Source organism: Euleptes europaea, chromosome 11 (assembly GCF_029931775.1).
Source record: "Euleptes europaea isolate rEulEur1 chromosome 11, rEulEur1.hap1, whole genome shotgun sequence".
NCBI lineage: Eukaryota > Metazoa > Chordata > Lepidosauria > Squamata > Sphaerodactylidae > Euleptes > Euleptes europaea.
Genome location: NC_079322.1, coordinates 8,187,476 through 8,210,514, shown reverse-complemented (window position 1 = coordinate 8,210,514; position 23,039 = coordinate 8,187,476). Strand labels below are relative to the sequence as shown.

Genomic DNA, 23,039 nt, shown 5'->3' with positions numbered 1-23,039 from the left:
CTTGATTTAGAACATTTTCTTCACCTTCTGAGAGTTGCTGGGTATTGTTGATCGATTTAAATGGTCTCCAAGAAGAGGGAACAGTTAAATCACGGGGAGATTCCTTATAAGTTGCTGTGAGGGTGACCAGCACAACAAAAATATTAGAAGCGATATATGCTATTGTGTTTGGTGAGCCAGATGAGTATTTATGGAAACTTTAAAAACTCTCCTTGGAGAGGAAAAAAATGCTTTAACTTGTATGGGGATTTCCAGAGAGGATGTGGGCTTTATCTCTAGAGAACAAGATGGGTTTGTAGATGCCAAAAGCTTCTGTTTGTTTATACTGATCCAGACTATAAAGACCTTGTAGATAATAAAGGAAGTAGTCTTAATCAAAGCCAAAGCACTTCTTGGATACTTCGGAGGGATGTTTTCTGGAAATCAAAAACTAACCTGCGAAAAGTTAAATCTGCTGTCTTCTGTGAGCGGAGGGAGCATTTTTTCTTGGATTTTTAAAAATGTGAAACAATCAATAAAACTATTTTTGACTTATTGTTTTAAAGTTTCTTCTTTGCCATCTCTGAATCATGAATGCGATGCTTCCATGACCTGTGGTGTGGAATAGGTGGAATCTTTGTCAGCTGGTCTGACCAGTAGGCGCCTGAGCCTTCAAAAGACTTTGTTGCCTTGCGCAATAATAGCCAACAATGCTTAGAGCAGCGGTCCCCAATTTTTTTGAACACCTTTGGAATTCTGCCACAAGGTGGTGGGTGCAATCACAAAATGGCTGCCGTGGGAGGTGGAGCCACACACAAAGGAAGCCCAAGTTCAGGGGACGAGAGGTGTAATTTTAAGAAATACACTGGGAAAGAGCAATGAGAGAGGGAGAATAAAACCAACACTGTGGTGGTGGCTGCCACCGAAGCAACGTTATTTTAATTTGCACAGCCAATCAGAAGCCCTGCTGCGCAGGAGCCCCACCAGGCCCCACCCACTATCTAAAAGCACTTGGTGGGTTGTAGGAAAGGTGTTGGTAGGTGCCATTGTGCTCACATACACCACGTTGGGGACCCCTGCATTAATGCAACAGACTCTCTTTCTGCACACAAACACACACACTCTACATGCTAGCCATATGGAGCTCTGCCCCTTGGCAAGTGGCATGTGAAGGTGGCTGGTTGGTTCTATATTGGAGGGTGAAGTTGGCAAGACCATTGCCATTGCTGAGTGTGCCGCATGTAGAACCTGCAACCTGAACCTTCTTACCTCAGTTGAAGAGCAGGGAATTAGGACATGTCCAGATAGTCTCCAGATCCACGAGAGAATGTTCCTTGCACAAAGGAAAAGCCCTTTGTATATGAGTGGGGCACTTTACACATACTTTTTAATTTTTTGTTCTTTTGGAAGAAAAGTTATATGAAAAATGGTGCTGAGGTCTTTCACATAACCTACTACATGATCCTTTTAAATGAAGATGCTGGGAATTGAACCCCGGACCTTCTGCATGCGAATTATATGCTCTACCAGTTTGAATAATAGGAGTCAACAGCCAGTCCCACCTGGTCTCCCTCCCTGCTGTATGCACACTCAGTGCCTTAGATTTAGCCTAATTTCTCTGAGCACAGGTTGTGACGGTCATTTACAGGAATAAACTTGCCCCTTGCTTTGAAAACATTTCTCAATAGCCGTTGGTTTCTCCACTAATTTCAGTGTCATTGGGATGTGGGCAGATGAGTGGATTTTTCTGCAGGTAGGGGGGAGTGAGTGATCCTTATCTTTCTACCACCAGTATCCCTCCACTGATGGACTGTAGTTTATAGGGGACGTAAGTAATCTGAAGATCTTTAAACTTTCTTGAACTCCTAGGCAGGCTAAAATGAGGAGCTGTTGATGTCCCTCACTAACAGTTGTCAGAAATCAGAAGATGTAGAAAGTATGTCCCCTTCTTAGAAAGGGTATCCTGGTACCCGCACTGCAGTGACATAACTGTACCAGGAAGAGCTTTATGGAATTAGAAACCGGTGGAAGAAACACCCTTATGTGAAGCCCCGAGCATACAGAAGGTTTCAGCCAAGTCATTATTTATGAATCTGACTCATGCAGCGCTCCAGTTGTTTTCCTGTCTTATCTGCGACTGGATCAAAATTAGAGTGCAAGGTAACCTTTTCACCTCCTGGTTTTGAAATGTGGCTGGAAACCCAAGCGTACAACAGGACCTTTTTGTGTGAGATAGTTGAAAGCCGTTCGCAAGTCTGGACTGGACAGTGTAATTGTAGGTTTCGTGAGTCAACGGGAGAACCTTTTTCCTGTGGGGAGAGCCGGGTCTCAGCAAGAATCCTTGTGGTCTTTCATTCTGTAGATCTGAAAACCTTCAAAATTGTTCGCTGGGAAATTGCCGTGTGTTGCATGGACCAATTGGAATAAGTCCCGAGAAGAAAAGAAAAGACACGTTAAGAAAAGACACCTCATCTCCCTTGTGCAAACTCACAAGCTTTTTCTGTAGCAGACTCTTACTGTTCCTTTCCTTTGAGTGAATGTGAACGAATCTAACCTCATATTTGGTGTGGGGGGTTAAAGTGTGGTTTTAATTAGGTATGTTTACATTGGGTAGCTGCCTAGGTGACCCTTGTGAGGGCAGAAAGGCAGGATATAATTTTTGTAAAATAAAAATAAAATATATGTGTACTTGATCTGAGGATGGGGGTGTGAACGGAGGATACATGGAGAGCAATGAAAGTGTTTTGTTCGGCTGCTTACCGTAATCCTGCCCCATAGGACCCAACAGCTTTTGGCATTTGGGGGCTGGTTCTCTTAAATTGCATTTTCCTCTGTGGGAGGATCAGAAGAAATAGATGTCGACAGATATGGTTCTGCAAGGGGGAAAGTATTTATTATCAGCTATAGCAGGAGAGGATGTATAATGAAGAGCCAGCTTGGTGTAATGGTTAAAGTGTCAGACTAGGATCTGGGAAACTGAGATCGGAATCCCCCACTCTGCCATCCTCTCTGAGGATGAAATGGAGAAGAGGAGAACAGTGTAAGCCGCTTTGGGTCCCCGTTGGGGAGAAAGGCGGAACATAAATAAAGTAAATAAATAAATTCTATTTAGCAGAATTCTTCCTGGGAGGGGCTGTGGCTCAGTGGTATGCAGAAGGTCCCAGGTTCAATCCCCAGCATCTCCAGTTAAAGGCACTAGGCAAGAAGGTGATGTGAAAGACATCTACCTGAGACTCCGGAGAGCCGCTGCCAGTCTGAGTAGACAATACTGACTTTGATAGACCAAGGGTCTGATTCAGTATAAGGCAGCTTCATGTGTGTTCCCACTGATACAGCTGACATTCTGGCATTTCATTCTTCATTCTCTGTCCTCCCCCCACCCTGAGGTAACAAGAAACATAGGTGTGAGGTGGGGAAGGCATTTGCTATATCAGTTTTGCCCTCCAGATGCTTGGGATGCATTGAGGAATACCATGACATTGCTGCCCTTACATAAGTGGGAAGGATACATGATGCCCTCCCTTACAGCCTATTTGTACAGTAAACTCGTACATTCATATAAATAAAGGGAATGGGCATTCGGTACGCCTGCTTGGGGAGAACGACTCATGCAAGAAAAACCCAACCATCTAAACACTTTGCAGAGTATGCTCTGTCTTATGGGATCTCAGAATGCCAGCTTGGGGTATCCTTTCGCACCACACCTCAATGCATTTATTCTGTAGGGCAGTGTGTCAGTGAAATCAGATGCAGTGACAAGATGCAGAGAGGTAACATTTGGTGCTTTATCCAGATAAAATATTAGGTCATAACCCTGCAGGGTTTGCAAGGCGAGAGACATTCAGGGGTGGTTTGCCAGTGACTGCTTAGCTTCCACAATCTGACATGATTGGGTTAGCCTGGGCCATCCAGGTCAAGGCAATGTACCATATGCAGGACACTTACCATATTCCATATGCAATCACATCAATGCTGCCTCCCCACACAAAATCGGCAAGTGAAAGCCATTCTGTTGTTCTGTAATTCTTAAACCAAATATTTTTAGGTGATTTGGTCCCCCTCCCCACTTCTGCCTACTACAGCTTGAGAGCAATATGTAGTCAGATGAGTCAGTAGAAAGCAGGATAAAGAGGAGCAAAACACCCCTAAATCTGATTTGAAAATGATCTGAGGGAAAATAGATTAATTAGCTATTAGGAATCCTAATATGTATCTGGTTTCTCATGGAGCAGTTTCAAATTGCTCTGTCCCCTGTCCTTTGCTTGTCCATTCATATCTTCAGGAAGGGAAGCTCTTCCACCGAGCCACAGCCCCTCCCCACTTCTGCTTACTGTCAGCAATGCTACAACATTGGGGGCTCCAAAAGCATTTACTGAGCCCACCGATTGCCTTCCAGCAGGCCCTCCTAACGCTTACGCAGGGTCACATTAATACAACTGTCACTACTTCCATAGAGGCACAGAGGAAAATTCCATTTTCCCAGCAACAGAATGTTGCTGTTTTGAAGGGTTAGGAAAATGCATCTTTTCGTATCCCCTGCAAATAACTGAAACATTTCACACACTATACAATGAAATGGTAGTTTGGAAACGCCCTTTTAGCCATGTACCTGGCTGTTGTGAATCGTGGGCTTTTTGTTTTCCTGCTGCCTAAAGTTTCATTAAAAAAAAAAATCCTTTTTAAAAAGTGGAACATCCATTGTAGATCTTGCAAGCAATGGAATTCACAATCACATAACCCCAAAAACGTTTTACTTGTGCCAAGATTCTTTAAAATGAAGGTGGCTTTCTCCAGTGAAGTGTATCAGGGATCAAAGACGAAGTTGCCTTAGAGGAATCTAGGGGATTTCCAGGATTCCCAAGCTGGCATCCTTTGACATACACTCCCCAAAGCCTGTTGTCTACAGACTGCCTGAGGATGCAGTCTTGAAAGTGTTTCTTTTTAGAAAAGCCGCGATAGAAGATGAAGAGACTTACATCTAAGCCCACACACAGGGCTTTTGAATAATTCTGTATAATTAACGGGCAGAATTCACTCCCACGGGCGATGGTCATTAGCTTAAATTAGCTTGGAAAACGATTGGACAGATTCATAGGTGATAGCTGTAAACACTATGTTGAACTTCCATGTTCAGAGGCAGTGCATGTGAGCACCAGATTCTGGGGTCAAGGGAGGGTGGGGTGCACTATTCCCTTGGTTGTATCCAACTGCTCTGTTGTTTGTGAGCCTCCCCCAAGATATCTAGCTGGCTGCTGCTGAAAACTGAATGCTGGAGGAGAGAGATCGTCATCTTTCCATCTGAGAACCATAAGAAACTGGGTTGAATATCCCTTGGTCCAAAACATGTTGGAGAGTTGATGCTTTCCATATATCCTGCAACCACTTACTGGCACTCTCTTTTTGATGCAGTTTGATTAAAAAATGGGCTTTTTTTGTCTGATCTGGCAAGGCAGCCCTGTTCGAAAAACCTTGTAAGCTGTTTCCCACCCACCCCTTTGGGCAGGTTCACTTGACACTTCTACCTCTGCCTAGCACAGGCTGCTGTGGGGAGGCTGCTGGCAAGGGCTTAGCTAAGCAGAAATAAATCATTGGGAGTCTGGCCAGCAGTGAGCTCTCTGCTGCTGGAATGCTTTGGTACCATGAAGATTCTGTTGCAGAAGCTGCGGGGAGGGGGAGGAAGAGGCAAAAGGGCAGAAACCAATCTAGCCACAGTACGAAAACCTGGACTCCTCTTCTTTTATGTTTGAAGCAGAAAAATCAAACCTGGCCCAGGGCCCAGTTTTTGAATGTGCTGAGTTTCACTGATGATTTCGGGTGGGGGGGGGTATTGTGTGTGTGTGTGTGTGTGTGTGTGTGTTCCCAGGAATCTGGGAAGCTTCTGTTAGGAGAAACCAGAAGTCTTTGAGGGGACGTATTAATACAGTACATGAGTTGGATCATTTGATCACTCAGCCAGACCTACCTCACAGGGTCCTTGTTGTGAGAAAATGGAGGAGGGGGAGAACAGTGTTCTAACCCACTTTGGGTCCTACCTGGGGAGAAAAGCAGGATATCAATACATAAATGCGAATGCATTCACAATGAAGATGCCATGTGCCAGTTCACACATTCTTGTACTCCGCTTGGTTAAGAGCCAAACTACACCAATATAACTTCATATTAACCTGCAGTTATGGCACTTCAGTGATATAAAAGTAGCTTATAGTCAGTGTGTAAGACTATGCTTGTTTGAGATACACCTTGGTTCCTAAGGAGAATTCAGATCCAGTGATACAGGAAGAAGGTCTTTAGGGTTGTGTATGCTGGACATATTTGTTATTGCACTGTCTGTAGGCAAAACGAGTATGAGATTATTATTTGTTTAAATTATGTTGCATAAATTATATAAAAGCTGGAACATGTCCAGAGGAGGGCAACAAAGATGGTGAGGGGTCTGGAGACCAAATCCTATGAGGAAAGTTTAAAGGAGCTGGGTATGTTTAGCCTGAAGAGGAGAAGACTGAGAGGGGACATGATAACCATCTTCAAGTATTTGTAGGGCTGTCATATGGAGGATGGTGCCAAGTTGTTTTCTGTTGCCCCAGAAGGTCGGACCAGAACCAACGGGTTGAAATTAAATCCAAAGAATTTCCATCTTGACAGGAAGATTTTCTAACAGAGTGGTTACTCAGTGAAACAGGCTTCCTCGAGAGGTGGTAAGTGCTCCTTCCCTGGAGGTTTTTAAGCAGAGGCTAGATGGCCATCTGTCAGCAATGCTGATTCTGACCTTGGGCAGTTCATGAGAGGGAGGGCATCTTGGCCATCTTCTGGGCATGGAGTAGGGGTCACTGGGTGTGTGTGGGGGAGGTAGTTGTGAATTTCCTGTATTGTGCAGAGGGTTGAACAAGATGACCCTGGTAGTCCCTTCCAACTCTATGATTCTATTATTCTATTCTATATTTCTGTGTTTGGAAGTTTAATGCGCAGAGCCAGACTGTCTAATAGGCAGCATTCAAATGACTTAAGTAACTGACGTTAAGTAAAAATGGCCACAAATCTGGCTAGGGATGGGACTTGTAGCCCAATATTAGGTCTTGGAAGCTAAGCAGGGTCAGCCCTGGATGAGAGACCACCAAAGAAGTCCAGGGCTGCTACATAGAGGCAGGGAATGCCAAACCACCTCTGAACATCTCTTGCCTTGAAACCACCATGGGGTCACCATAAGTTGGCTGTGACATGACGGCACTTTCCACCACCAGAACTGAGATGCCCTGACCTGGGTGGTTCAAGCTAGCCCAATCTCATCAGACCTCAAAGAATCATAGAGTTGTAAGGGACCACCAGGGTCATCAAGTGCCTCTCCACTCTCTCTCAGAGAAACCCGATCTTAACCGATACAGCAACCTTAGTGTCAAAAACAAAACTTCCCTGCTTATTCCTCCTGGAAACCTGTGGAGTCAGAAAGACTATCACACAGGTTTGCCTTGCTGGTCAAAAGCCCCACCTGGCTCTGCACACTTTTTACAAACACCTGGTGGCCACCAGGAAAGGTGTTGGTGGGTGCCATGGCAACCATGGGCACCATGTTGGAGACCCCTGCATTAGGGAGTCCATTGCCTATTGCTGGCCAGAGTAGGCCCCTCTATACTGAAAGAGAAAGCAGAGGGCGGAGGGAAGAGAAACGATGGAGAAGAGTATAGAGCAGGTGCTATAAGAAGGACATAAGAATAAAACCTACTCTGCCAACTCTGGGTTGGAAATTCCTGGAGATTTGGGGGGAAGGGCATGGTTTGGGGAGGAGAGGGACCTCAGCAGGGTATGAGGCCATAGCGCCCACCCTCCAAAGGAGCCATTTTCTCCAGGGGAACTGATTTCTGCTGTCTGGAGATCAGCTGTCATTGGAGGAAGTATACTGACCCCACCTGGAGACTAGCAACCCTGATAAAACCTGATGTTCACAATCCTACCTTCTGTTGTTTCATCTGCATTAAGCTACAAAGAATCCTGTCCCATAAATCTAGTTGAGATATAATCCATGTATTCAGGTTTCCCAGGCTTTCAGATGTGGCTGTATGTGCAAAATATTTTGGTTTGCAGTTCTTGTGAAGACACCATTCTTCATTGCAACAACCCTCCCTGGGAGATGACATTTATTTAGTTTACATACAATTGGACAATGCATCATTTTTCCAGTTTTTTCAGCCCTGTAATTCTGTAGTTCAGCTTGCATGTTACATTCCCAACCTGGTAGGGAGTGCTCCTGCCCAAGCCCCTCTACAGTAAATGGGGGGGGGGGATACCAAAGCATCATGTCTCCCACTTGCTTCAGTTGTGCTTGCACAGGAGAACTTCCCTCCAGATTGGGCTCGTAACTCATTGTTGCTATTCTAAGTGGTAATCAGATGACCCCAGTCAGAATACCTTGTCTCAGGCATTGTGCACACACAGGGTGAGCAAAATCCTTGGCATGAAAACCTTCCCATTGAGAGGGAGCTTTGAACTTGTGTTTGCACAGTAGTGTGAGAAACTTTGCGAGGATTTTTGGTTCCCATCAGTTTTTTGAACATGAATTGAAGAAATAATTTGTGGACGTAAATCCAGAGAGAGAGAGAGGTTCTTTCTTTCTTTCTTTCTTTCTTTCTTTCTTTCTTTCTTTCTTTCTTTCTTTCTTTCTTTCTTTCTTTCTTTCTTTCTTTCTTCCTTCCTTCCTTCCTTCCTTCCTTCCTTCCTTCCTTCCTTCCTTCCTTCCTTCCTTCCTTCCTTCCTTCCTTCCTTCCTTCCTTCCTTCCTTCCTTCCTTGCAGTCTGTTCCACTGACGTGTGGTCCTTTCCACACTATCATTGGGACTTTGCTGTTGCGGGCAAGTCCATATTTACTCACATGCCCAAGTCTTTAGCCTCCGCACCCAAAGTTACTGCTATGGAGATGGTATCTGTTTTCCTCCTGTATCTTAATATGGGCAGGGAAGAGACAATTCTAGAAAATATTCCAAGGCAAAGACATGAAGGTTTCTTTTATTCATCATGGTTTTAGAGGGTAGCCGTGTTGGTCTGCAGTAGAACAGCTAGATTCGAGTCTGGTAGCAACTTAGAGACCAACAAGTTTTTTTGGAGTATAAATTTTCAAGAGTCAAGGCTCCCTTCATCAGATACAGTCAGAATGGAGATCTCTGAGTCCTTATATCCCAGTCAGAAGGTGGGAGCGGTGTTGCAAAGAAGGAACTCAGGGATGTTGCAAAGAAGGAGCTTACTTCGTGTACATGCACAGTAATGGTATCCAGAAGTAATAAAATCAAGGGATGCTTTCCCCTGACTTCCAAGTCATTCTGCTTTAAACTCTTAGGATTTCTGTGGAGCCCTCTTAGAGTCCCATTAATATTCCTATAATGCAAGGTTAAGGGTTTCTGTTTGTGATACAGAAAGGAAGGAACGTGCTTTAGTATGGGGGAGGGACATTCACAGCATCTAAGAGGGAACTATATATTATGAGGCAAAGGAGAGGGCGGATTCCTGGGCAGAGAGGAGAATCAGTCCGCATGAGAAGGGTCAAGCACTCCTGTAAAGGGCCAAACACCTGCCTTTATGTAATCCTAGCAAACATGGTTTTGGCTACACGTTCGCCAAGGAAACTTGTAGTTCTGCCCAAAGTGAGACTGATTCCAAAACACATCACGCTTTGTTATAATTTAGATTTTTAAATTTTATTATAACAATAAACAGGAGCTTCGTGGCACCTTGAAGATGATGTTTTTATCGTAAGATAACCTTTCATGAACTAGAGCTCACTTTGTCAGATGCCATGCAGTGGGGGTCCTCATTAGGTGGTCATACGTGCACAAGGTTATGGAGGCAAACAGTTTTAAGCAGCATGGTCACAAAGGGCCATGAAGTGGAGGAATATGAGAAGTGGTTATGTAAAATGCAAATGTAATCGGGTCATTCCTAACAACAGTTGTTATTGGTAACACATTCTCTGTAGTTTTGCTAAGGTAATTAACAACCTGTAATGGTTGAGGAATTGGAAGTGCTTGTTTAAATCCTAGGGAGATGATGTCAAATGTCTTGCAGAACTATGCTGGATCTAGGCTGGACTTTCCCTCTGAAGGTTTTCTTTCTTTCTGGAGAATGGTAGCTTTTAGATCACCTAGAGATTAGAAGGTTGAAATGTTCTTCCACTGGTTTCTGAGTATTATCATTTTGATGTCAGATTGATTTACTTCATTTATACCTCACCTTTCTCCCCGATGGGGATCAAGATTGACTTGCTTCGTTCTCCTCCGTTCTAGCTTCACCACAACCCTATGAAGTAGATTAGGTGGAGAGTGTGTGACTGGCCCAAAGTCACCCAGAAAACTTCCATAGCAGGGTGGGGCTTCAAACCTGGGTCTCTCAGATCCTCATCTTACCCTCCAACCGCTGCACCAAATTAGTGTGCTTCCATTTATTCTTTTGCACAGGGACTGACCAGTTTAACCTATGTAAAGATCAAATGGGAGGGTTCACACATGATGGCATATTTCACAATGGAGGATGAACAAGAGGCTGAGCCCAAGATAGTGTGGTTGGCTGTGTCTTGTAATTGTGTTACCAATAGTGTTGCTTGAGTAGATGCAAGGCCAGAGTTGGCATCAATGCTTGTTGATGGGCCTAGTCCCTGGAATTGAGACTTAATTAGGTGGCCTGATCTATTTTGGAAAGAAACTATTTTAGGTTGGCCAGCTAACTATAGCCAAAGAAAGATCGACCCCCAGGGACTATGAGAGAAGCATCATTGCCTAGGCAGGGTTTAAATAATCTGGGATGGCGAGGCATGGCCTGGCCCGACCAAGTGGCATTTATGTCACATCTGGCCCTCATAACAAATGAGTTCGACACCCGTGCTCTGTAAGGTCATCATGATTTGGCTGCGACTTGACAACATTTTCCACCACCATCATGGTATCCAAAAATTGACCTATTGTAAGGTCAGGTTCATGCTCAGGTTCACAGTAGAGTGAAAGATTGAAGTCCCAGTGGAACCCCTTGAGGGTTTTCTTACCATGGGTCAGGATGATGAAAAGGTGATAGATAAGGTCACACCACAGACAGCCAACAATTACATGAAATGTATGCTCCAAAGCAATGTTTTTTAAACTTTTTTTTTTTTGCCATCAAGTCCTAGCTGATTTATGGTGACCCCATGGAGTTTTCAAGGCAAGAGACATTCATAGGTGGTTTGCCATTGCCTGCCTCTATGTCACGACCCTGGACTTCTTTGGTGGTCTCCCTTCCAAATACTGACTAGGGTCGACCCTGTTTAGCTTCCAGGATCTACTGAGATCGGGCCAGCCTGGGCCATCCAGGTCAGGGCTCAAGCATTCTACCTCCAGGGAAACCATTTGCTTTGACTTACCTGATGAGGAACCAAAGAGTGTTACACCCTTGAACAAACTCAATCTCCCCTGCACTTTGGAGTGGTAAGGCAAGTTGTCTTTCAGGGATCTTTGTCCAGTGTGGCTGTTAAAGAACCCCTTGAAGGCTTCTGGAGAATCCCAGGGTACTCAAGAACTCTGTTTGAAAACTAATCCATTAAACATTTGTTGTTGTTTACCTTGAACCATTTCCTTCCCTATAAGTTAATGTTCTGTGGCTTTTTATTGCAGGATTCGGAATCCCTTGATAGCTATATCCAGAATACGCTTTCTTCTCTCTACCCTCCTTTTGAGGCTACTGCTGCTACTGTTCTCTGGCAGCTTTTCAGCATTGTTGAAAAGTTCTACCGTGGCGATGGTCTCAGATGTCTAATTGATTTCCTTGTCCCTGCCAAGAGACTCTTACAGTGCATCCAGCGGGAAACCTGTGTAAGTATATTTCTACCTTCTCTGCTGGAACAGAAACTTCCTTTGTTCATGGTTTTAAGATTTTTTTCAAAGAAAGATGTGGCATTTAATCTTTTAACTACTAAGCTTTCTGAATCTAGCTAATGAAACCACTAGATAACCATGGGAAACTGTGCTTTCTAGTATGAAAGAGAAGCATTGGTGAGAGAGGAAAAAATGTACAACTTCCTTTACATTCTGCTGGGAATATGATCTGAGCCGTCTTAACCCTAAACTAGAACACAACTACAAGTCATGGAATCCGGTCATGGTACATTTTGGAAATAATGCAGAAAAATTATTTTGGTTTTTCCCATTCTTAAAAAAAAAAATTCCTGCCAGGCAGAAAAGTGATAGAGAGTCAACAAGAGTGGTTCTTAATGACAGGATAAAATTTTCTTTGTACAACTGTTAGAATTGTATTTGGATTAGGTACTGAAAATTGTAATCCAATAATGCCATTACCAGCGAATCACCTTTTTGTGTGCTTCTTCAGATGTTAAAACTAAGACAGGAAGCCAGAAGTAATCAAAGTAACTTGTTTGAAATTGATCTTCCACTACTTTTATTTTTAAAGGGACTCATGGTATATAGCAGGGGTGTTGAACTCAATTTGTTATGAGGGCCAGATATGACATAAATGTCACTTGGTTGGGGTGGGCCATGCCTTGCCAGCCCAGATCGAGAGTGGCGGCGGGGGAGGGGGTGGCGGCTGCCTCAGCTGGTTCATGGGACAGATAAGAGCTCTCAAGGGGCTGGATCTGGCCCACGGCCTTGTAGGAAAGCAAGGGATCACACCAAATGCTGCTGATCTTTTTAGCTGAGGAAAAGCAGCTATCCCTTGTTGAGGCTATTTAAAGGAATATGAGAAGAATTAAATATTCACTCACAGGCTTCTTTTTCTATTTTTTTAATGTCAGCGTTACATCCATTCACTCTTTTCCTTAAACATAACCCCCAGCATAGATTACTGATGGATATTCTAGCGAGCCAGCATGGTATAGTGGTTGAAGTGTTGGACTAGGATCTGGGAAACCCAGGTTCGAATCCCCACTCTGCCATGGAAACGTGCTCGGTGACTTTGGGCCAGTCTCACACTCTCAGCCTTGACCCTTGCTAGTATTTGGATAGGAGATCTCTAAGGAATACCAGGGTCATGACGCGCAGGCAGGCCATGGCAAACCACCCCTGAAGATCTCTTGACTTGAAAACCCTTTGGAGTCGCCATGTCAGCTGTGACTTGACTGGGGGGAAAGGAACATTTATTGAAATGCAGGTGCTCGGAGCCTTGGTCGAAGTAAATGCTTTATTAGGTGTGATGGTTGTATAGCAAGTTGAAAGGGCACAACAGGAACAAATATATTGCACAGCCTTGCATCTCAGTTGTCATTCCCTGACTATTCAGGTTGCCCTATCTCCAACTATGGCTGCAGACTCCCCAGCATGGCCCCGTCACCTGAAATGCCAGTGGGGGGGAAATGGTGGGAAGCTGGCCATGCTGATGTCACTTCCTGCAAAACACAGAAGTGATGTTATGACATCACTGGGCGCTCTTGGGTTTACCAAAGAGTTTTTGCAAATCCTACAGCCCCTTCCTAACGGCACAATGTTATTTCCGTTTTTTGCTGGAACTGGAAGTGATGTCAATGCACTGGGATGAAGCCAGCTTGCCTGTCCCCTCCCCCCCACCAATGTTCCCACGGGTTGCAGACTGTGACCTAGCAACCCTACTGACTGTCCATAAAACAAGATGACTATAAAAATACACTTTTGGCTTACCCCTACAGCAGCTCTTTCGCAACAGTACACATGTGTGTCTTACACTGTCCTGCTCTTTATAGAGCTTATTGGCACATTGCGCTGTACTGGAGCATACCTTTTGTTTTGGAAATGATTGGGCTCACTGGTCTCTATTGGGGAGGGGCTGTGGCTCAGTTGTAGAGCATCTGCTTGGCATGCAGAAGGTCCCACGTTCAATCCCCAGCATCTCCAGTTAAAAGGACTAGGCAAGTAGGTGATGTGAAAGACCCCTGCCTGACACCCTGGAGAGCCGCTGCCAGTCTGAGTAGACAGTACTGACTTTGATGGACCAAGGGTCTGATTCAGTATGAGGCAGCCACATGTGTTCATGTGTTCAAGGTGTAAGTATAAACAAGATACATGGAGGGTACTGCAGTCCCCCCACAACACCTCCACTCTCCTTCCCACGCACACTGCTCTGCATACCGGAGGGTGTCATTCCTGACCTCCTTAGCAACATTCCCACATGTGGGAAGGTGGACTTGCCCAGAGAGTAGAGTGTAGACTCCACCACACACTTGCACACATACCTTCCCAAGTGCTAGAACATTTCTTTTTGAATAAACACTGAGATTCTCAGAAACCCAAATTCTGCCCTCAGTACTGGTTGCCCTGCTTGTTCTGCCCCCTCCCCAGGACTGTGAAGCGCCTGCAGCCCTGAGTAAGTGAGAACCACACTTGATAGTTAACACTGCAGTTCTCTTGGAATGGAGTCAGCTACAAAATACTTAGCTTCACTGGCAAATAAACAAATCTGGCTAAGCGTTTCAGTGTGCAGGTTCCACTTGCCTCCAGACTTCGAGAATTAATGTGAGCCTCTGAGTAACTTGGAGTGTGGGCCTTATCGAAGACAAGCTAATACATAATTCAGCAAGTGTAGTTCAGGAGCAGATTGGCAGCTTCTCCTATTGCAAAAATCAAGAGAGGCTAGAAGACAGGAGGTTATTCAAGCAATTATAGGTTTGTACACATTTTAGTGTCAAAATGTTACTGCATCACCTGAATTTCCTTCTCTGTGGATAGGAACACACTGCCTTATTATCAGGGCTTTGAGTGGGTTTCCTTTGCCTTGAGGACAGTCGATGCCTCAGCCGGCTCCAGTGTGAGCAGGAGCACTTTCTTCATGGGGGAGTGAAGCGGAAGGAAAGTGGGGTTGCCCACACATACCTTGTGAACGGCAAGTTTCTCAGGAATGCAGCTATTCAGGAAATCACTTGAAGATTTACAGCCCCCAGACCGCAGCTCACTAGGGAGGCAAAAGGATTTATAACCCAATGTTTGTGCAAAGCACAGAGCCTCAATAGGAGTCTGAATAAGGGATTTAGTGACTGTTTAATTGTAGTCACATAAAGGACAGTTCTGTTTCCACTGTGTGCCAGCGGCAGTTATTCATTGCCCTGATGACGGATGTTTGAGCCCTCAAGTACCATTCTTCTTTCCCTTGGCCTCAGCAAGTAGTTTTCTTCCCTCCCCTGCCCTTCCCTTTACTGTCAACTTTCAGTTTCTTTACTGAGAAACCAGAGCTAGTTTGGCCTTTGCTAGCAAACAGCATCTTCTAGCTGTTAATTGAAGGGAGAAGGGGCATGTTCTGGAAGCATAATGGAACTGCAAGAGTTGCATATGTGTTTCTTTTATCACCCCTATAAATGATGCTACCCTGAGATGTTATTTTTTATATCTATTGGCCAAAAACTGTCTTGAAAGGAGGCACAATTAGGTATTGTCAGAAGCAGGAGGCGTGGTTGACTGCTGCTTTGGAGGCTGTGTTGAGCCTTTTGGAGTCCAGCCTGTGCATCGGTTTGGGACGAAAAAACTGATGCATAAAGCAGACAAAACTGCTGATTGGGAGTAGGTCTGCTCCAGGGATACGTGTGGACAGGGTTGTATTCCCCATTAAAATGCAGCCTGAGTGTACTCCTGGCTCTGATGCTTCTTCTAGATGCCCAGCTGGCTGTGGGAGCCAAGAGCGCATTCTACCATCTTAGGGTGGTTCACCAGCTATGCATTTTCCTAGAAAGGAGCAATCTAGCTACAATCATTCATGCCTCGTGCACTCCCAGTCTAGACTACTGGAATGAATTGTTTGTGACTCTTTTTGAACACTGTTTAGAAATTGCAACTGGCACAGAATGTGGTAGCCCAACTGTTAATTGGGGAGACCCAGTCGGAACATGTCACACCAGTTGTATGACAACTTCAGAGATGACCTGAGTTTGCTCTGAGTCCAGTTTTAATGTGGTAGTCTTGACCTCTAAAACCCTACACCAGGGGTCCCCAATGTGGTGCCCATGGGCCCCATGGGTAGCTGCCAACACCTTTCCTAGCACCCACCAAGTGGTGTTAGAAAGTGGGTTGGGCCAGGTGGGGCTTTTGCCAGGAGAATCTTCTGATTGGCCACTGGAGATTAGATCGACTGTAGCAGTTAAGAGTGGGGGAGTGGGTTTGATTCCCCACTCCTCCACATGAAGCCGGCTGGGTGACCTTGGGCCAGTCACAGTTCTCCCTGGACTCTCTCAGCCCATGCAGAGGCAGGCAATGGCAAACCACCTCCGAATGTCTCTTGCCTTGAAAACCCTACTGGGTCAGCTGTGACTTGACAGCACACACACTCATAGATTTTTTAAAATGTTGCTTTGGCAGCAGCTGCCACACATCACAAGGATCTTCATTGTGTGACCGGAAGTAAGCTGCAACAGCCATTGTATAGCTGGCTCCTGCCTTCATTTTGTGGCTGCACCTACCACAATGTGTCAGAATTCCATAGGTGCCTACAGGCCCAAAATGCTTTAATCTGCCTGGACCAAGGGTACTTGAAAGACCACTTTACAACTGATCTCCAAACAATGGAGATTTGTTCACCTGGAGAAAATGGCTACTTTGGAGGGTGGACTCTATAGCATTATACCCTGCAGAGGTCCCTCCCCTAGCCAAACACCATCCTCCCCAGGCTCCACCCCCAAAATCTCCAGGTGTTTTCCCAACCAGGAGTTGGCCACCCTAAGTATACATCTGGCAACCTTAACTGATAGCACAGCCAGCAGTTTCATGTTGAGCCTTTGTTGCTTGAGCAAAATGGAGTAAGTGGAAAACACAAAGGCCCAGCTTTTTAAGCCTTTTTTTTGTGGACACTTCCAATGTGTGTGATCAACGTGGTACAAAAGGAATGTGCTTAGGAGAGATCATCTAGATGTACTTGTGTGATTATTGTCTGAATTTTGTATAGCTTGAGGCATTGCATTTCAACTTACAAATTTGCATCCTCCTCAGAGAGTATGTTGTCTAAACATCACCGCATTTCCTGCCTGTTTTCATTCCTGTTTGGTTCCTATTTTTCTGTGTTAAAACCAAAGTTGGGAACTTCCCCCCCCCAATTTCAGATTGATTTGTTTCTAAACAAAAGTTTACTTTTCTACCATTGTCCATTTAAAACTTATGCAAACTATAATCAAATAATTCTTTGTACAGAGTTCTCTGAAGAAGCTTTTCATTGTTGACATTGCAAAGGTGGAGTTTCTGTTAGTAAAAACACCTGGAAAACACCTGTAAAAGCCAGTCATGCTCCTGAGTAATTATATAGTTTAGTCGTTACATCAGTAAGCACCCTATAAATCAACACAACTAATATTTAGATGAAATCACATGGTGGCATTTTGGTTAACAAAGTTAAAAAAAAGTCCCAGTGTGAAAAATAATTAGTAGCTTATAGATGCAAAGCACTTGTCTAGACCTGAAAAGAGGAAGAGAGATCTCACCTGCTCTTTATTGCATTAAATGTATTGATTTAGGAATAAGCCAGTTGGTTCATCTAACTAGCTGTCAGAAAGCTACAAAGGCTGCTTGTTGCTCTAGGGAGCAATTCCGGCTGTGCACCAGAAATGTTCAGAGCTGAAACTTAGCATTACATCAGCACTTACAAAATATCTTAACGTTCTGCTGTAGAAGCAGTGTTTGAATTAAACCAAACACAGAAGCTTCCCTTTGCACAGGGACATAATTATAGGGCAATTCCTTATAGTATATATATTTTTCTGGAAATGAATCGGAGATGTAGGATGGTTTGCCTGCCACAAGGCTTGAGAAGTCTGGGGAAGCACACACATTTCCAGAACTACTGCTTGGCTGCCAAACACCTCTTAACAAATAAATCTTGAACTACCGGTACTTAGTATTTCCTTTATTTCTGTTATTTATGCTCGCGGACCAACCTACTTAGTACCAAGGTTCTGTGCAGATGTTGTGCCAGCTTCCAGCAAACCATGTTTTGCAAACCAAAAACCAGACTCAGGGAACAATCCCAAGCAGATCTACTGAGAAGTAAGCCCAATGTTATTCAGTGGGGCTTACCCACAGGAAAGTGTCCTTAGGATTGCACTGCAAGAATACACAATCCCTCCCCTCTGTCCTTTGGGATGAATTCATACCCCTCTTCTTAACCTTGGTTTAGCATTATATGTATTGGTGATAAACACAGGGTTGGATCCAACAAGTGGTTCTTGTGGAAAAGCCACTTAAGTTAGAGAAATACTTCAAACTTAGCAAAAATGAAAGGCAGGTATAAATATTTTAACAAACAAATGAATAAACTTTGTTCAGTGAAGGGGTAGGATCCACCCCATAGCTTTAAAAATATTTTCAATCAGCCTTCTGCTATTACAGTGAATATTCTTTTAGTTTCTTTAATGAATGTCTGAGGTTACTAGTCAGTTTTTCTCAGAATTTTATCCTTTAGAATATCCACAACTGGGTACCCACAGGACTTACGATGGGGGTTCCCATCTCCCTCCCCTTTCCTGCTGGCCAACCATTTCCTGGGCAGCCGATGCTCACTGGCAACACTTCAGCTGCTGCTCCCCCTTTCCCTTGGCACCTGCCCAGCTCACCCACATTACCAAGCATGTTGTTTGAAGGTGTTCAAGTGTAAAAGTTCTCTCTAAGTTCAGAATACCCTGACCTGGATAGCCCAGGATAGCCTGACCTTGTCAGATCTCAGAATCTAAGCAGGGTTGGCCCTGGTTAGTACTTGGATGGGAGACCACCCAGGAAGTCCAGGGTTGCTACGCAGAGGCAGGCAATGGCAAACCACCTCTGAACAACTCTTGCTTTTAAAAGGCTACAGGATCACCATAAGTCAGCTGCCACTTGATGGCACTTTCCACCACCATCAAGTTCAGAATACATACAGTAGCAGTTGTAAACTAAGCTAAAGAGAGCTAATTGCATATTCTCCCCTCCCCCCGTTCTCCAAGGATTGTTCAGAACCTGGAAGAAACTTCTGAATTAGTTTTAATGGAATCAAAGCTCTTACGGCCATCTCTTACATACAAGCTGCTATTTCTGAGTAATCACTAATTTTTCCAATCTGTATAAGGAAGCAAATTAGAATGTGTTTTGTTTTCCAGGGCCTCACACTGAGCATTTATCGAACATATTAAGGAGGAAGTGTACAGGATGAAGTCACTATGGCTAATAATCCTGCCCCAACTTTGAATACTGTCCTGTAACTTTCCACCGTTCTTAGGGTGATGTGTCAGTGGTTCGGTGCTTTTCCAGATTAACCATATCACACAGCCACAAGCTTCAAACAGGCTTTAAAAAAACTGCAGCAGTTTACAAATTGTTCTAAAGAAGTCTCACAGAAATTGTAGCAAAGTAACTCCACTTTCATTCTGGAATAAGGCAGGGTGGTAGTATAGAACTTCCTTACAAGTGCCCTGGATGATGTGACCTTTGACTCTCCAAAGACCATCCCCCCCCAAGTCTTGATGGTCTCTAAGGTGGTACTGGACTCAAACTTAACTATTTGAATCCAGGATACACTGATGGTTTTGAAACAATTGTTGGTTCTCAAATATATTGTTCCTTGCTTGGTTTCATTAAAAGTCAGTGCTGTAATTTACCACTCTTTACTGCTGTACTGCAGAGTCAATAGTGGACTATGTCTTCCTTTGAAAGTAATAACATGAGAGGAATTAATTCCAGTAAAGTATTTTGTTTTTTCTCTTACTTACAGGGCAATTATACTGGCCTTATTTTCTATCATGAAGGATGGCCATTGTGCATCCATGAGAAAGTCGTAGTACAGTTGGCCTCTCTCCACAAAGTCCGTTTAAAACCAGGGGATTTTTACTTCCAAATCGTGCCAGGGGGAAAGCAGTCAGCCAGCCTAGTATTAAAATGCCTCTCCAGACATGGGCAAGGAATGGAAGAAATCATTGTACCTGAAACCATGTATGGCTATATTTTCACAGCAGAATTTTTGGAAAATGTAAATTGTGAACGGGGCGGCTGTCCTTTGCAGAGCTGCCTGCTGACCACGGGTCCGGCCACCTATAGGACTCCTTGGAAGAATATCGTGAATCCTATCTTTATTCCAACAGCTGAACCACTCCTGCAAAACTATTCTGGTAATTCTCTGCTTGACAAGTTAATCCTCCACAATCCTGATGCGAAAGCCATGGCTCAGACCATGGAAAGCAGCAGCTCTCGCGAGAGCTCCGCATCTAATGACACAGGCTCTACCACAATAGAGGTGCCACTGGTAGACAATCACAGCAAGCAAAGCAACGGCAATTCTGTTGGCCCTGAAGGCCAGGCTGCAGTGGAAAGCTCAGAAACGTCAGCCGAGGATGGGAAAGGTGATGAACCAAGTCCAAGAACGCTTTCTGGAGGATACCCACCTACGGATCCCATTTCAGGCCAAGCCACCAGGGAACCTGAAAAGATGGTTGAGTTGACACAAGATTTTTTGAAAGACAATGCATCAAATCATCCGCTAGCGAAAAGGAATGGTGCTAGAAGCATAACGTTTGGTACCGATTTGAGCAGCCCGCGTCAAAGAGGTCGGGATTCTGTGTATTTTGAAACAAAACGTTTGTTTAGAAAGTCGTACATAGAAGCATTGCAAAACCCAATGAACCTGGGTTCTAGCTCTGAAGAATCGATTGCAGAAGAACTTTCAGGGCACGTAATGGATTCAGGAGAGACAGGGAATGATTCCAGGGTCACTGGGAGCAAAATATGTGGGAATTGTGTCGAGCAGGAGAGCTTCTCAAGCAAAGTACGGGCAGGAGGGGATGAACCAAAAGAGGGCGTTAGGTTTGGGGATCATTCCCAAACTTCAGAAAAACTGTTTGTACCTCAGGAAACTTCTTCCATGGCAGGCTGCAGGGCAGATTCAAGAAGATCTCGGTCTTTAGATAGGACACTTAAGAGTTCACAAAGTAAAGATTACAACCCCAGGGCTTCCTCAGATGGAATGTTTGGTGTAAATCCCAAAAAGCTCTTAAACGGACATCCTGTACGGCTGGAGGAACTGGATTCACACTTCCATGAACTTACCTCGTCGGAAAACCAAAAATCCAGCCAAGAGGATGCAGGTAAAATAATTTTACAATGGATATCTCTTTGCACATTGCCTAGTTAAGCTTGTTCCAACCATTCTGAACCATATAGTTAGCACAAGAATGCTGCAGAGATATTTGCTGGTTTTTGTGTTTCTATCCTTTTATTTTCCTTTATTATCATGCTGCATCTCAAGATGTCATAGAAGCAAATGGTAGTTCTGGATGAAGTAAATACGTTTATGGCACTCCTAAGCAGGAAGCAGTTGGATAAATGGGCCCTAAATTGTGCACCAATCTTGAGGCCAATTGGCACATGAGTTTATAGTTGTATGGGCATGGTGGGGGGCGGGGCGGAATTAATAGGATTCCATTTGAATTTAAAGGAGTCATTTTTACAAGAAAAAGGCTGATTAAGGATCAGCAAATGAAGGGGGAGTGATAGACTAGTGTTCTGTCTTCCTTGTGGTCCTTTGAGAAGGACCAGAAACAAGACCCACTGCATCATTAACCATCTTTGAGGAGGGTTAATAACTTTCCTTCTCAGGTCCGAGTGGCCCACGTTCAGCTGCTGTTCCTCTTTACTTTTCTGTTTAATTCTTCATCCCACCCTTCCTCCAAAGATCTCAGGGTGGTTTATATGGTTCTCCCTCCTCCATTTTATTCTCACAACAATCCTGTGAGGTAGGTTGGGCTGAAAGAGAGTGACTGGCTCAAGGATGAGTGTGGACTTGAACCCAGACATCTCCAGTCCTGGACAGTTGCCACATGGCTTATCTGGCTCAGGTTCAACGCCTCTAGGAATGGGGTGGTGTTCTGCTTCCCCACAGTGTCATGGTGTACTTGTGCAGCTTTTGAGGTTTCCTTGGTTTTTCTCTGATCTTTCTTAAACCTGGCATGCTCTGAAGATGGGGGAGGGATCGCAGGAAAGCTTGGATGGCTGCTAAGTGGGTGGGGTAATTCAGATTTCCTCACTCACATAGCCATTTCCCCCAACCTTGTCCCCATTTCCTCCTTCTGCGTCCAGGAACTTTTAATTTTTTTTAAAAAAAGGCACTAGAATATCATTATATCAATGTAACATTATACCAGTATGTGTACCATGTTCTCTGAATCCCCAACTTTTATTTTTTGTAAATTAACTCTCTATTGCCTTCCTTTGCAGGAATATAAGTGGAAAGGCATATCTCTGCAATGGAAGGATACTTTTTTTTTAAGGAAAGCTGGGAGTTCAGAGAACTTGGTACATGTATTTGTATAATGTTATATCTATACAATGATAGTCTAAAAAGGTAAAGCCCTGACCTGGATGGCCCAGGCTAGCCTGATCTGGTCAGATCTCAGAAGCTAAGCAGCGTCAGCCCTGGTTAGTATTTGGATGGGAGACCACCAAGGAATACCAGGGTTGCTGTTTAGAGGAAGGCACTGGCAAACCACCTCTTAGTCTCTTGCCATGAAAACCCCAAAAGGGGTCGCCATAAGTCGGCTGCGACTTGAAGGCACTTTACACACACAAAAAGGTAAAGGTCCCCTGTGCAAGCACCAGGTCATTCCGGAGAGGGAGGGCATCTTGGGCATCTTCTGGTCACTAGGGGTGTGGAGGGGGGAGGTAGTTGTGAATTTCCTGCATTGTGCATGGGGTTGGACTTGATGGCCCTGGTGGTCCCTTCCAACTCTATGATTCTATGATTCTATGACCCATGGGGTGACGTCACATCCCGACGTTTCCTAGGCAGACTTTGTTTGTGGGGTGGTTTGCCAGTGCCTTCCCCAGTCATCTTCCCTTTACCCCCAGCAAGCTGGGTACTCATTTTACCGACCTCGGAAGGATGGAAGGCTGAGTCAACCTTGAGCCGGCTACCTGAAACTGACTCCCGTCGGGATCGAACTCAGGTCATGAGCAGAGCTTGGACTGCAGTACTGCAGCTTACCACTCTGCGCCACGGGGCTCTTAAATGATAGTCTAGTGCCTCCTTTTTTGTTAATTGCAGAAGCCCTGGTGGCTCAGGGAAAGTGTAGCCATTGCTGGGGGACTGGGGCAAGGAAACCTGCCACGTGGAAGCCCTGTCACTGCTGTGCTTTAT

The 23,039-nt window shown here is 44.6% G+C and overlaps 1 protein-coding gene across 1 annotated transcript in view; it reads left to right on the top strand.

The window, feature by feature from the left end:
• The window catches only part of PLEKHG4B (pleckstrin homology and RhoGEF domain containing G4B), an 89,411-nt gene that overhangs the window by 11,060 nt on the left and 55,312 nt on the right, over positions 1–23,039 (top strand). The window contains exons 2-3 of the mRNA XM_056857794.1: positions 11,600–11,797; positions 19,626–20,991. Of these exons, the coding sequence (XP_056713772.1) occupies positions 11,600–11,797; positions 19,626–20,991 (1,564 nt within the window). The remainder of the gene's footprint in view (positions 1–11,599; positions 11,798–19,625; positions 20,992–23,039) is intronic.